This window comes from Aquila chrysaetos, chromosome 2 (genome assembly GCF_900496995.4).
Source record: "Aquila chrysaetos chrysaetos chromosome 2, bAquChr1.4, whole genome shotgun sequence".
Taxonomy (NCBI): domain Eukaryota; kingdom Metazoa; phylum Chordata; class Aves; order Accipitriformes; family Accipitridae; genus Aquila; species Aquila chrysaetos.
This window is the reverse complement of record NC_044005.1, coordinates 19,134,541-19,150,732: the sequence shown is the minus strand read 5'-3', so window position 1 is coordinate 19,150,732 and position 16,192 is coordinate 19,134,541. Positions and strand designations below refer to the sequence as shown.

The following is a 16,192-nucleotide window of genomic DNA, read 5'->3' as shown; positions in this document are numbered from 1 at the left end:
AATTTTTGCAAGAGGTATACTTATTCTTCAAACAACTAAGACATCAAAAAAATCCTAACAGCCAATCCACAGGGAGCTAAAAAAAAAAAGTGTCCACTCTTAGAGTTTGCAAGATACAATTACAATACAATTTACACAATCTTAGGTAGAAAAGCTGGTTTTTCTGACAGCATCCTAGGCTGCAAGGAGCAGACTTCAGAGACATGTTATTTTTCAGTTCCAGTTCCAATTCATAACACTAACAACCATGTGTTCAATCTCCAAGTGGAGGTATGGAAAGAATTTTGGATGTTGTAAAAGAATTCAAGTTTATCAGGGATGACACAGCCATTTTACTAATGGGAAGTCTCATCATTAATGAAGCCAGAAAAGCAAAACCCTTAGTCAGTGTCAGAACTCACGATCATTTTTTTCTTTTTCCATGCAGAAACACCATTTACAGCAGTTTTTTATACATTCTGTTGCCATTGTTTTCAGTGTTGCAATTGGGAGGAGACCACAATCAAAGATCCAGTGTAGCTATCAAACCTGAAAAACACAATAAAACAAATGGTAGTAGATGGGAATAACTGAAATCAAAATGAAATCAGTATTATCAGTTATTTAATACGTGATTTCTTATTGAACGTAGTCCCAGGGTCAATGAGAAAGTTACTTCAGTCATAAAAGGATCAGAGCCATCAGATTTCTCTCACTGAGACAAATTATTTTTTATGTAAAAGCTCAAGGAAAGAGATAATCATTTTAACATACGGCATCCAAGTACTTTCAGTGACCCACTCAGGTCCCTGTCTTTCAGGAACACTAAAATTCTCCTCATATTTGTGTGTGCCACTGGGCTTTGGCATTTACTCAGCTTTACAGCTATTTTGATGTGGTCTTGTCAAGTCATTTGCAAGATGTGTTTTTTATTCCGTTTCCCTTGTTCCTGTTTCTCTTACCCTCTTTCACTCATGTGCTATTTTCACATACATCCATACGTGTTTACATTTTTTGCTCAACATGCTCCATACTTTACATTTGAAAACACTCTTTATGTATGATGCCAAAATTGTCTTCTTTGAGGAGCTACTGCTTTCTCATAATTGTATACACATGAAACTGAAGACCTGTTTTATTATATAATTGTCTGCTATGCATACAGAAATAGAGCGCGCTGACTTCCAGCAAAATAAGAGGCATGTAATCTATTAAAGAATGAGAACAAGTCTATAACAGCTGTTTAACATTAAAAGAACTTTATGACAATACTAACTGGCCTCATTTAAATGTCTTTATTCATATCCTTATGTTCTCTTTTCAGAGGGACAGACAGCTGTGTTGCTTCTTGTCCAAAACTTTAGCTGTCTAAGCCTAGTCCTTTTACATGTACCTAAAGTACACAAGGTTCTTTGTAGAACATACCCAAGACATGATTCCAACTCCACAGAGGTTAGAAGACACCAAACAGAACATGAACATAAGCTGAAGGGATGGGGAAGACAACAAGTAAGAGAAAGGGGGAAAGCACAAAGAGAAAGTGACAATTACACAAAAATGGACACGTTTGCTCAGTTATCTCAATCACAAAAAATTGCTGAAAGCTTCTGTGCTCCAGCACAGAAGTCATTCCCACCTGCAGCTTGAACAGTGCTGTCATTTTCTTTGTATGTGTATACAAAGACAGCTAGGGAACCATACAAACACTGTGGAAATAACCCTAACATCCCCAAAACTTTTCTTTCATTAAAAGCCCCTCAAAGTTCTGATGGATGCCAAGTGGAGATACTAAGCTACAGACACTTCATCTAACTTAGAAAACATGTGCTTTCTTGTCTTAACATTATTTATTTCCATGGGTAGGGTGCAACTGAAAGTTATGGATAGATGTATCAATTTGCAAACACTGACCAAACACAGCATATACTTACTGACCTGCTCTTTTGTGCTCTACAGTACCTCAGCACTGCTATTTATGTTTTAACTCACAGGTTTTGCAAAGTCACTGAGAGCACATGGCTTCACGAGGAAGCCTTGAATTAACTTATCTTTAAAATACTAGTGTGAAATATACCGAAGGTTTATTATTACAACTATGTAACCGTTCCAGAATTATTCTTAATCATGAACTATCACAAAGTACCGATTAGAAGGAAATTCTTAAAATATATTACCATTAGACTTAAACCTAAGTAAACCATTAGTCTACTGCAACAAGGACCTAAGGGAATATTTGGTTTAATACAATTTCTCTGAATAATTTTTTCTGGTTTTACCACTAAGTGACATTAATTATTTCCTCTAGTTTTATACTGCTCTTTGTGCTCAACAGACCAAAATGAACAAAATGCAAGTGACCCGAATATAAAAACCGCAGAAGTAGCCTGAATACTGGTACACGTTATTCTGGAAAACGGAACACTACTGAAGAGATTACAGCATAGTCTCTAAACAGACAGGGAAGGGGTGCAATATCCTGCTTTAAAAGGGACACCATTACTCTGCACAGAATCCATCACTCAGTACTTGTCCTGATCTCAAAATTGCCCATGAGCACAAATACAGTATGAGAGCTACTTTGAAAATCTTCAGAGGCGACGCCACCGACTTCAGAACCTGGTCTGCATCTTTACAGAAGCACAAAAAGTAGCACAGGAATTTCTCATTAAATTCTCCACGTTTCTAAGGTTCAAATTTTCACCGCTGCTCCTCCCTCAGAGGCGCACTCATGATAGCTAAGCCTGCTAGAATTCAAAGTTTACTTTAAGGTTCCCTTGCAGTGATTTTCCTTCCCAGCTGTTATCAGTACACAGCTGGAGTTAATATGCTTTACTCTTGTTCACCATGTTTAAACTGGGCTGAAACAGCTGCTTCGTTTGCTCTAAGCTTTGCAACAATGGTATCTAAGCCTCAGTGGCAGTTTGCACAGTCAAAACAGTCTTTTATCTCAAAACATCCAGATTGAATTTATTCGCTACTGCTGGTGAAGAAACCAAAATGTTAGTAACAGCCCTGCTTTCCAGCTACATAAAGTGGAAAAATTCAGTTCATGATAGTAATGTCTTTACCCAGAATTGTTTAGCTGGAACCATTAATGTGAGCAGATAAACAAATGTAAATCATCTGTCACAAGCAGTTGCCTTTCCATCAAGTGATTGAGTGCCTTACCTAGAAAGAAAGGGCTACATACGGGTATTGAGGATATAACAGTAATAATGTAATTCTACATCTTGTGTACTTCTATCATTAAAAAAAGGCCATGTTCTTCACAATAAGACCAAGTAACCTGTGATAGTCTTTGACCATTATCTTTTTTTCCCCATTTATCAATATGCAAACATTCATACATTTTTTTTCTATCTGAAGACAAATATAAAGCAATTCAACACTGCCTATTGTACAGAAGAGAGTACACTATTTACAGATTACTGTTTTGTAGGCAAGGTAATATCAGTAGCCAATGCCAAAGTATATAGACACATAGCTTAGAGTTTCCAATTCAGTTTCAGCTTAAATACGGTATTTTGAAAATAAAGTTCCAAGAGTAAGAGACTAGAACACTGTTTACACTTTTTTAAGCTTAAAAATGTAATGGTTTCAGTGACAAAATTTGCACTTGTGTTCCTAGACTTATACCACAGCCACATTACAAAAAAATGACAGCATTTGCTGAGGGACAGATCATCTAGATACAGTGCTCCCTCATTCTGTTTAGAGCACTTTGCTTTGTTCATGAAATCACAACATGGATGGTCTCAAATTACTTTATTCAAGTTTTAATTCACTTAATTAAGCTCCAGACATAAATATATTTTTGTTTGTTTAGTTCAGAAGAGCAATCCTGGCAGTAAATTAGATGGCTTGGCTCCCAGTTCATTTATTTTCTCGTATCTGTAATTCCCAAGTTGCCTACGGTTAGTTATACAGCTTTCACTACATGCAAAAGTTTTGTCTTAGCCATCTGGGACAGACAGAAATTTAGCAGGTTCTGTTGTATATTTTATTAACTGAAAACAAACAAAAATCTTGTAGAAGATTAAAAAAGTATTTTATGATCTTGACAGAAGTTGACATTTCTATCAAAGGTTAAACTTCTCCCACATGCCAGAACCTTTTGCTGGTGTCAGCTACCTCAAAATCCTCAGCATATCATTTAACAGTTGTTAAAAGGTTGTACTAACATGCAGTTGTCTGGGACTAAATTTACCAAATAAACCTGAACTGTAGAGACATTGTTAGGTGTTAGGTGCACCACCAAATTCCAAAGTAGCACTGACTTCCCAGCAATGCCATCCATCTTAACAAAAAGTTAGGACACCATGACCCTATTGCTAAGTTTTGGGGTCCGTTTTTGTTAGGCAATATGCATATGTCAAAGACATCCTCCATTTTGGAGATATTAGACTTAGAAAATGACAGGAGGAAAAGGAGAATTATCCCTGATTTTCAGACAAAAAACTGAGATAGAGAAATCAGATCACTTGCAGCAGAAGAGGGAACTGAACACAGACCTTGTCACTCTGTCTCAAATTCTCTCTCTTTCTTGGTGTTTACTACCAATTTCAGTAAGCTTTTTCATTTCTCTCTTCCCAGTATCAAGCCAAAATAAGATAATCAAATATAACTCAGCAATAGTCCTTCCACACTAAGGCAGAAGGAGAGCCAAGGTTATTAGAACATCCTGGAAACAACAAAGCTTAAAAACCAACCACACACATACACAGAGCCTAGAGAATTACAATCACTACTATTTTAATGGGTTTAGATGGAGAACATAAATTATCTTAATGATTTCCAGATTTCTCTGATAGAAATTTTGAATGAGCTAAAATCAGATAAACAGAGACTTCAAAAATCAAAGACTTCAGTTCCAGATGCCTCCAGAATGATTACAAGACGGAGATATTTGGAGAAGAAAGTAAATATTTTCAACAACTCATTAAATAAAAAGAACATGATAGAAAACGGATGATTGCAATATTAAATATTAAAAGCTGAAAGCAGTCTGAAAAGAAATGTCAGGTCTTTGCTGCCTTATGATGAAAGGGCGTGTTTTGCAACAAATTTGTAGGCTGCTGATGTATTTTACTGCATGTAGTCACAGCACTGCTCCACAGGAGTTGATCAGGTAACACATTTAAAACTATGCAATAGACACAAAGGTGAAATAGCTGATCTCAAACTGGGAAAGCTGGCTAAACCAGAGGTTTCCAACATTGTGAGATTTATTGCCAGCCATAAATGTATAAAACGCATTCTCAGATCTGCACTCCAGAAACACGTCATGGCAAAATTTCTAGTAGCAGTAAGCCCTCACAAAGTGGGAGGTGTAAAAGAAAATACCCGGAAACAGGGATGATCGGTTGTTATTAAGCATTTGGGACAGATCCTTGAATGACATGTGTCTACAGGTCCAGTAGGCCCAGTGGAGCCACGACGCTTTGCAACATCTGAGGATCTGCCCTGTGGAGAAAGTGAGCTCAAGCTTGCCAGTTCACACCTCAGCCAAACACCATGTTTATGCTACCTCTGTGCCTTTCTGCTTTTCAGATCCAGGAAATGCAGTCAATCCCAGTCATATAAATCTTTCAAAAAGCATAACAATACCACCACAGGTCTCCAGATGATTAACAAAAACACGGCACAGCAAAAGCTGCTTCTGCTGCAGGTCAGATGGATTCTCTTTTGACGGTGCAGATGCTGCAAAAGGTTTAAAACTTCCACGGCTAGCTGTTTTGTAGTTTTGTTTCTGGGGGAAAGCATCTGGAGCTGTGCACTGGTCTGAGCACAGCATTTCGTCTGAAGAGGGGTGGCTTGTGACCACTGCATCTCAAAACCAGTCAACGGTAGTAAAACAGCTTGAAGGGTTTTGAGAAATTTGCCTCCAGGTACTTTGCTACTGTAGCAGCAAGGACAGCACATACACCCACCTACACACATAGTGCCACGCACAGGCATACGCTTGCCAAGGCTAAAACCCACAGTTTAAAAAATAGGCCCTAGTTTTTTGGGGACTGTAGGCAGGTCTGATTTGTACCATCCACACAGGAGAGAGAGGCACTTCAAGTGGGTCTGAGCACGTGAAAAGACAGGACACAACCTTTTGTTGCTATTCATTATGAAACTAGGCAGTAGTAGGTTGTCTGGAGGAAGAGAAAAAAAAGAAAAAGGGAAACAAAAAAATGTCACGCCAACACACACCTACCAGGTGCATGATAAAAGGTTCCTATCTATGCCTGTTTCAGGAGAACCTCACAACAGCGATATCTGCAGTAACTAGTGGGTGTGGGTGTATGTACATACACCTTCCTTCTCTGCATGTAACTGCAACTCAGGGAAAAGCATGAAAGCTCTGGAAATCTGCACACAGAGATTATTCCAGTTCTCCTGTCTTCCAAGGAAATGAAGAAAAGGTGAGGCTTTCCTTTCTTTTGTGCCTGGAAAGAGAAAGGGATTTCACCCTGAAAGCAGTGGATCACAAAGGAGATGCTGAAATAACACAACAGAAAAAGAGAAGTTATGAGAAGGCTTTTGAAGGAGACAACCAGAAAGGCATTCTGGTGAGAGACATCTTACAAACAGTTTGACAGAAACACAATGAAGAGATGCAAAGCTCTGCCAGTGCAGCAAATAAATGAAGAAGTGTAATTACGTATTTAAAACTGAAAAAAAAACCTATGCATCATTAACCTAGTTTAGATGATGGGGATTTTATGATGGACCGTTGCACAGCCTTCCTGGGGCAAAGAGCCTAGTGGCATCGTTTGAGTGCTTACACAATTAAATCTGGTAACAGAAACAGATGGTAAAAAGTTGCTAGGAAAAGTGTCACGTTCCATGATGCAAACAAACCACTAACTGCCTAGGCACAGGAAGCACCTTCCCGCGCTGGTAAATGATGGCTCAACAGCCCATCGGGGGAAGCTTTACAGGTTCCTCTTGCTGATCCCAGAAACAGGAAACTGAACTGAACAGACCACTAGTCCGAACCAGCACAGTCCTGTCCTGCAAACTCCTCTCATTCACTTACACTTTGGTAAAGCAGAATCTTACTTTTGAAGACCAGAAGGTCCATTATGCGCCCCTGTCCCACCCTCCTCAGTTACTGACACCACTGGATTTCAACCAGTAACTCCTGCACTACACTGACCAACTTCAGCAGGAAGACATTTGGGTTTTATTTCAGAAAATATTCCAACAGCTAATCACCTTTACTGTTACTATTTTAACCCTATTTCTGGTTTAAATTTTTTCCCCAGTTTTTATGTCTTTGCTATATTAAGAGTGTTAATTACCAGTAGTATCTCCTTTCTTCATTCAGATCTTAAAAGATTAGGATCTAACCTTCTCTTATATTTCTCTTCAGTAAGCTAAGCAGACTAAAGCAAGCCATGTAGACAAGTTTAAACGCGAAGGTTTTACACCATTCACGTCTGTTTTGTATGGTTCTTCTCAAAACATTATCCCGCTTCTTTGACCAGTTTTATTCAGGCTGATACCACAACTGAACTATGCACCTCAGACTCAACAATGTCACAGGATAATCTAAGGTGAGAATATATTTCATTAATTAATACTTGCAAGAGGAGGATTGCTCTCATTCCCACAGCATTGTATTGAGATCCCAAACTGTTACAGGTCCACCATTGCCTCTTCATCCTCCTGACTATATTCTGAGCAAGTGGAGAAGAGGAGGAGGATGGGAGCCTGCAGAGAACATCTCCACAGTCCCTCTGGTGACTGCTGTGGCATTCAGGTAAGATACTGTTTGCTGAGCTCTCCTAGAGATAACAGTTGCATGTATACTTTAAAACCCTAGTAATCAGCGGGAGTGCTCAATACTTCACTGCTATCAGTCAGGATGTGACAATTGTACAAAAATATTACTTATTCAGCTTTAGCAGGCTTCTCCTGAGGCAAAGAAAACCACCTCAGAAGTCAATTCTTAGCTGAGCTGTTGTCACAGCAGTAAAAGCAGAGCTCTCCGTCATCCCACGAGCTGCTTTATATGTTCTCCTGCCGAGGAGGTCTAGCTCTAACTGAACCGGGGCAGAAGCTTTGCCTGGAACAGCCATGTCTTCCAACATGCAGTTGTGAGAGACCATGCCGTGTTCCACTGTAACTTTCCCTTATCCCTCCAGCCTCTCTGCCCAGACAAAGATGATCTAATACATGTCTCCCTTCATGCAGGCCCTGAGCTGAACCCTACAGAAAGAGCACTTGTGCAATCTAGCTCGTGGTCTCCTTCAGCTCAGCAGCTGCTTCTTCCCAGGGCTCGAATGGAGGAGGCCAAATGGCCTTCAGCGCATCTGCACACGCAGCCCAGGCACAGACCACCAAACAGAGTATGTCACGAAAAAGAACTAATTGCTCTTGCCTACTTCCCTGAAGAAAAATAAAGCTGAGCAGGTGTGTGTGCTTGAGCTATTGTGCTACAGGGACAACTGCCTCTGCTTTCCAGGCACCCCCTGGAGAAGAGGAACAAGCCCTGGCACGAGTACACAACCCAGAGTAGTCCTTCTGACATGGCCCCCAGGGACACCCTGACTCTGGCTTAGCATTATGCCTTGCACCTGCAGCCCTTAAATGCAGACTTAATCCAAGCCTGCCCCAGTATGCAGAAGATTAATAATATCATTTACAAGGGCCAAAAGAACAATTTTCATAAATCTGAGCCAATTTTTCTCATGCAAGATTTATATTTGAATTAAGAAGGGAATATTATAAATCTATCCCACGATAAAGCTTAAAACTTGGGATTTTAATATGCTGAATCCCCTATGCTCTGGGCTGTAAAAGTGATAGAGATAGTATTTCTTCCTAATGCTGCATTAGGCAAGTAACCAATTCATCCAATTACTGAACTGACAACACTGTTCCTGTGAACTGTAGATAAATTCACTGACTTGGACAAAGATGTACAATATGGTATGTATTGGGGCAGTAAACACAAAAGAATAAATCCATTATGTTGGACTGCAGATCATTTTGGACTCAGATGGAAAACAGCAAAGCAAGAGTTGAAGTCAGGACACCAGAAAACTTAAGAGACTGAAATCTCTGTAAAAAGAACTTGGCTTTTGATGAGAACACGGAAAGAATTCAACATAAGATAAGTCCTTCACTCTAAGCAGATTAGGAAAAAAATCATGACAATCAACGATGGTTACTTTATAATCTAAGTTAAAACTTAAGACTTTCTTTATGTATTCCGTGTCAGGTTTTAATCCAATTTTTCTCTCCTTCTGCAGTAATGCCAGGAAGCCACAAAAATAGAACCGTCAGCAGTCCCTCTATAGCCCTGATACCAAAGAGAACTGGAAACATCTGGATGCATTTTTCAACAGGACAGCCCAGAATAAGGTATTTTAGGCAAGTGCATCTGCCTGTGCAGTGGAGTTTCCTAACGTGGCTAAACATGTCCAGCTTTGAAAAGATGGCCCTTGGAAACCAACTCAATACAACACTGAAAGAAAGCACAGAATGGCATCCAGGACTCCTCAGCCTCTGCCATGACCACAGAGCCACACAGAAAACACATGGATACACTTATAATATCCAGACAGCTAATGAAAAATAGCTCCTCCTGTATATATGAAAAAAGAAGAAAACCCAAACAGTTTTGTATGGAAAAATACAGTTTCATTACCATTAAAATTATTTTAAGGGAACCCTGTTGACCCACAAGAGTCAAGATGGAATATTTCTTTATATATATATATGTACACACACATCTACTGCTTTATTTTAGGTGAAGCAGTTTTTTATTAGTTATTTTACATTAATTATTTAATAGTTATTTTACCTATAATTGTTATCCTGTTTCATGACAAAACCAAAAAACTTTAAATTATGGAGCTTCCACAGGATGAGGATTCCCTGTTCAGCAGTTCTGCTCTGCAGTGTCACTCTATAACCACTTATGGCATTGTGGTGAGAGGAAGGAAATATGTAAATTGTATAAATGAAGGCTAGAAGACTATGGCTGAGATTAAGAAAGGAAACAGGTGACTGCAGTACATCTCGTATATGAAAACAGATTAAATTAATTGCTCTAGAACAGGAAATGGGAACTGATCTTAATTAATTCAAATCCAAACCAGACCGGGAGTATGGCTCTGCAGGGCACGTGCACTGAGCTCACGAAGCTGCCTAAACACACTCTATTTTAAAGTCCAGGAGGATCCTGTCTTTATCAGGTACAACTATTTATTACTTTTTGCTTTAAATCCACTCACACCAGGGGCCCACAACCAGTTTTAACAGCCCCAGCCTCTCAGAGAGCTGTATTCTCTGGAGTAGATGGCAGCTGCCCAGGCAGATGAATGGCAACCAGGCACTGCATAAAAGAGGTATTTTTAAAGAATTTTGCACAGACATTGGGAGAAACCAGCGGAAGTCAGAACTGTCTCAATTTTATGGGAGCATCTAACATCCTAATTGTTAGTGGCCAAATGCTGCTACAACTATGGGGCGCAGTGGCGGGGCTTTGCTCCTTTCAGAGAAGACAGAGGTCCTGAGAGCAGAAGTCAGCAACATGAACTTACCATTCCCTTTTTCCCCTCAGGACAGATTTGCTTAACAACAAAGTGAACAATAGCTACACCATGAATGTATAGGGTTTTTTTTTTATCCTGTTGAGTTTAAATCAACACTCTTCACGAGATTTTTGACCCATGATTTCACACATTGGTGAAACTAGATCTGGAAGTACACGTACCACTGAACTGAACAAAAGCCAGGATGATTCAGGGAGATGTTCTGTGCTTAATCAAGGTTTCACGGAGGAAACTTTTTAGCTACTCCAGTCACTGCTGAGCAGACAAAGAACCTGAATGGGAGACTGACAGAAAGTTCCCAATCTAGAGGCCAACAATCCCATTTTGCAGAAGTAAATTGGGAAAAAAAAAAACCAAACCACCCACAAAAAAACAAAACCCCAACCCAGAACTAAAAAGTTTTGAATTTTCCTGTACTGTGAAATGAAACTGGTCTTGCAAATGTTTTGTTGTCACCTAGAAGATGAGTACTAATCATTTTATGAATCTCTAAGAAACAGGAAACACAACTTGTTTTTCTACCAGTTCACTGCTAACCACAGAAGCACTGCTGGCTCAAGCTACTTTTAAACCTCCTCTCTGTAGAGCAGGTGCTTTCCTCATCAGAGGACATACACACACAGGAGATTGGATGCCTGAATTTTGTAAAGAGAACCCACCCTTAGCCCCCTTTATCTGCCCCCTCTAGCCTCTGCCAAGCCCTGGTCAAGGTTTGGGCCATCTTCTGGCCACATGAACCACCTGACGCTGCACGTGCTGGCCCAGCTTCAGCAAGCAGGGTGGACAGGGCCAAACCTAGCCCCCTCGGCCTGGAGGCATCAGGGTTCTGTGGGAGCGAGGGATTGAATTCCTGCAGGTGGAAGGGACCCTCCCACAGCCCTGGTGATGAGGCTGTCCCACAAAAGCCAAGCAGCCTTCTAGCTCTCCATGCTTCAGACGAAGCTGAGGCGCTACACGTGTGTATTAACGTACCCCAAGCACGTGCTGCCGATGAGGCCGCAGGGGCTCCGGGGCCCAGCACACCGCCCTCTGCCTTGCCCGGTGCCCAGCAGAGCTGGGCAGGGAGCCAGGCACCCACCTGTCCAGGCTGGAGCGCGCTGTACAAGTCCACATCCAGGTTCCAGGCTCCAAAGCACAGGTGCCAAATTAATTTAAGTGCCTAATAGGTTTTGAGGCCACTGGGTCACTGTCCTTCTCGATTGTTTTTTTGGACTTCGAAGCTGGTTTAATTGCCAAAGCAGTATCTCCAGAACTTGCTCTTCAGGCCAGACCCACAGCTCATTGCAATGGCCACAAGAACCCCCCAAACACCAAGGGCCTTCGTTTGGGGCCTAATTATCTGTTCTCTCCAGTTTAAGTGTGGCTATTAGATCACTGAAAAACAAAGCTTCAAAACAAAATCACCAGAGTACAATTTACAGGAAAGATAAGCATCAGATTGCTGACATAATTTTTTTTTTGGCACTGAATTAATGTAAACTTCAGCTGCGATGACAGGCAAACAAACACTCATACTAAGCTTAAGAGAAGTGTCCTCACTAATTCTGCACAGTTTGATGTATTAACATGAGTAAGAGATATGCAACACAGATGAGCTCAAACCAGACCCAGGATTTGAACCTCTTCCCACATGAGGCTCCTCAGTTTAGGTCTGAAGATTCATCCTGGCTGCAAAAGGCTATCAACATAATTTTTCTCTGCATAAGCAATCTTTCTGATGGAACCCGAATAGCATTACTAACCAGAAAGACAACATGGCTTAACCCAAACTCAGCCTGTCCTACTTAAAGTCAAAGCCCACCTTGCCTGTCACTTTAAAGAGACGAAATCTTAGGTTCTCTGCTGACAGAGATTGGGTGTTGTCCTACTTAGATTAGAGAGAGAGTATTTACCAGATTTAAGGTATCTTGGGAGATAGCAATTCAGAGTAAACAAAGTCATTCTTTTATAAAATTAAACAAGAGTCCAAAGAGGGGAGCAATAGGTCAGGATATGCATCATGCAAAATTCACTAACTTAAGTAAATAGCAATTTAATCAAGCAAACGAGTTCAATAAATGTTTCCACAAAGACAAAGGGTACTTACTGTTTAAGCCAAAGCAGGTAGGATTCACAAGAAGACAGCAGGCCTAAGCTAGCCAAAGCCTGGCTTCCTAGTGGAAGCTGCCCTTCTAAGGCAGGTCCTCTGGCTCTGTCCACCACACATGGGGGCCGCGTCCGCCTGTCCTGAACTTGTCTAAAGGGCTGACTGCTACTGGAGGGGCAGTTCCACACTCCCTTGCCAACAACCATTCCCGTTGTATCTAGTAAACACGCAGCTGCACGATGAGTCGGCCCAGCTCACAGATGAGATGCAAAACTAAACCACCAAAATAAACAAACATGGTTTTTTGTTAAAAAGTAGTTTTCCAACACCCCCTGTGGTTGACTGCACAAGGTGGGGTCAGAATGCACAGTGTGGAAAATGAGGGGCCAGTGCAGGACCGCCCTTTTCACAGCTAACCCACAACCCTGGGGAGTGCATTTAGAGTAACGTACATCTGTAACTAAAACACCTATGAGTACGGTGAATGGAGGCTGAGCGAAAAGCAAACCAGCTGATACAAAACACAAGTGACAGAACAAACAAGTAAAAAGACTGAGCCTAAGGATTAGGACAAAGAAAAAGAGACCAGAGACTGAGCTTTCTTGGCAACATTGTAAATTAATAGCCTACACACACATGACTGACCTAACAATCCTGCCCACATTCACTCTTTCCACAGTAAGAAGAAAGAGGACTTAATCACCTGGGGATCCATCACCTAAATTAAGTGCAGGGAACGGCAGTGGAATTGATGGGACTTCTGTGGAGTCCAACATACCCTTTGGGTGCAGTGTTTTTAGTAGGTGTGATTTTTATAAGTATTTGCAAGAATCAAGGGACACTTTAATAATAAATATGTTTTTCTTGAAATTCAATATTACTTAACTACATGTATTCTGCAAACATATTTTAAATATTTAACATACAGCTGGGAAAAGGACTAGAAATCAAACTTCCCCACTCCTGAATTCACGCCCTAGCCACTGAGTTGTAGGATCACAGGTCACCTAATGAATATTTCTGTATTCAAAGCAAGGCAAAACAGTTTCATAAGTAAGGAGTCAGAGACCAGCAGCCCAGAACAACACACAGGTTTATGGTTCTAGCACTGTCTTGAGAAATGAAAGATGCAAATTCAGAACTTTGCTCTTCACATCTGGGTAACAGCTCTAGACAAAGCCTAGTAAGAAGAAGAAAAAAAAAAAAGCATGGTAATATACTTCCCTGCATGTTTTTTAATTGGTCCTGATCATCTATATGTAATCTGAAGACACGTGGGCTCTCCAAGAGGAACTTGTCAAGGAACACCTCACTTGTAGATCCTTGGACAGCTTGGGCTCCTAAATAATCAACATTGTCAAAACTAAAGGCACATCAAGTAGCAGACCTCAATGCATTCAGAGAATATTACTGGGAAAGGCCTGCACAGATCAGAGACTGAGGGTTACGACTGCAAGGATCTAGCTCTGAGGAGCGGGTGCCCACAGGATCATTTAGATGCCCAAGCACTTGACAGCTGTGGCCCAGCATACGTCCCTTGAGATCTAGTTCTCTTCCTGCAGAATTACAACGGCACTGACTGGAAGTGTACCTTGTAGGGACAGCCATGATACTGACCTTTCCATTCTTATCTAGAGAAATGCATCACACAAGACCTTGGACATGTTTCCGCACCTAAGGAAAGTTTCAAGACCAGCTTAATTTAAGATGATATTTATTTCAGACTGCTGTTTAATAACCAGTGATTTGAACCACCCAGGAATCCAGCTGTATGGTATGCATTAAAAAAAGTACACTGTGGCTTTTGAACAGGACAGTTTGAAACTGCTTACAATCATGACTGCTGTTTTAACAGTGCTCTTCGATACAGCAGGTTGTAACTTCAGTAAATATTGTGTATTTTCTGATGCTAATTTCATCTAGTACAGAAGGGAAACTCTCTCTAGCTATATTCACAACTTCCTTCTGAGTTTTGGCTAAACCGTATCTCTAATGACCTGAAGTGTTCCTAAAGAAGGTGATCTAATTAGTTATTTCTTGCCTATGATAATGCTTAGATGTTAATTCACACAGATTATTTGGATTTTATAATACCAGTTTGAGACTGTTTTAAGTACAATTTAACCTCAGACCTAATTCATATGAAGATTTAATTCTGTAGTAGTTCAATATAGCTACTATTTTTCTACCTGCCTCCATTTCTCAAGGTCTGTCACTTGATAGAAAATATAGTCCCAAGCCAAATCTTGGATGCACACTGTCAAATTAACACTCATGCAGCCATAAACAAACAAGGCCTGGGCACTGAAAGGTCTTCACTCCAAAACCCCCACTGATACTGTAGCCTGGTGGCAAGGCACTACCAATGTACAGCATCACCCGTAACACAAACTGCCCAGTAACACTGCCTTTTGTAATTCGTGTTCTGCAAGTTGAATTAGCATGTCAAGTTTCAGCCTACTTAGAAAAACCACGAAGATTAATATGCTGACTTCCTTAAAGAATTCTGACTTTAAAAATATGCTGTCCCATTCAATATACCTATCAGTATGCATCAGGTGAAATACATCAGGGTTTGTAAAAAAGATCATTAGTTTCTGTTTCTCAGGAGCCTTACATGCACAGTGAGAAAATAATAATTTACAAATTGCAAAATTATCACTGTATATTCACATTTAAATACTCTAAGTATCAACACACAAGGCAGTTATGTTATATTCAAACACATCAGCGATATATATATGGAAGAGTCACTTCAGCAGGACAGCCCAACAAAAGGCAACCTTCTGAGCTAGTTTTATTCCCATTTACTCTCATGCACGGCCCACGCTGCTATACTGAGGTGTGCCACGAGATACAGAGGCTGCTGGAGATCGGCAATCAAATGGTTCTGCTGGAAATAGGAAGCCCAACTTCACATTTCCGACGAACGACTAGGCAAGGAAAGCAAACCATCACCTCCACCGTCCGCCGCGGTGCCCGAGGAGGTCCCGCCCGCAGAGGACACCCGCGCCGCCTCGCTGCGGTACGCCCGGCTCCGGGCTCCGCCGGCGGCCGCCACCGCGGGGCCCCGGGCTGCCCGCGGCCGCCGGGGCAGCTCCCCCGGCCCGGCCCGGCCCGGCCCGGCGCTCGGCCTCCCCGGCGGCCCCCGCCCGCACCTGCCGTCCTCCCCGCTGCCTCGGCCGCGCTCCGCCGCCCCCCATCTCCTCAGAGAGACGGCGGCGGGCAGCGCCGCCGCGGCCCCCCGGGCGGGCGCTCCGGCCCTCGCTCCCCGCTCCCGCCCAGCTCCCCCGGCCCGGTACCTGCTGGGAGAGCGGCCAGCCGCCCCTCCGCCCGCTCGCGGTTGCCGCCGGCCGTCTCCTGCCCACCGCTCCCGCGGGCCTGCCCTGCCCCGGGGCCGCGCCCTGCCCCGCGGCTCCTGCCCGGCCGCTCGCTGCCTCTCCCCCCGCCCGGCGGCTGCCGGCCCCCGCCTGCCCTTCCCGGCCAGGCACTGCCGGGCTCGCCGCCCGCACGGCCCTTCAGGTGCGCTCCCGCAGAGCTTACTCACCGCTCCGCGTCGCGGAGGGGG

The 16,192-nt window shown here is 42.3% G+C and overlaps 1 protein-coding gene across 7 annotated transcripts in view; it reads right to left on the bottom strand.

The window, feature by feature from the left end:
- TC2N (tandem C2 domains, nuclear) overlaps positions 1–16,192 on the bottom strand; it is a 34,870-nt gene extending 18,678 nt beyond the window's left edge. For 3 of the 7 annotated variants that reach the window (XM_030006837.1, XM_041121665.1, XM_030006878.1), the window contains exons 1-2: positions 15,927–16,043; positions 402–528 (exon numbers count right to left, since the gene is read on the bottom strand). In XM_030006837.1, the coding sequence (XP_029862697.1) occupies positions 402–468 (67 nt within the window). In that variant the 5' untranslated portion in view covers positions 469–528; positions 15,927–16,043. The other 4 variants (XM_030006874.2, XM_030006846.2, XM_030006857.2 and 1 more) reach the window with 4 other exon arrangements.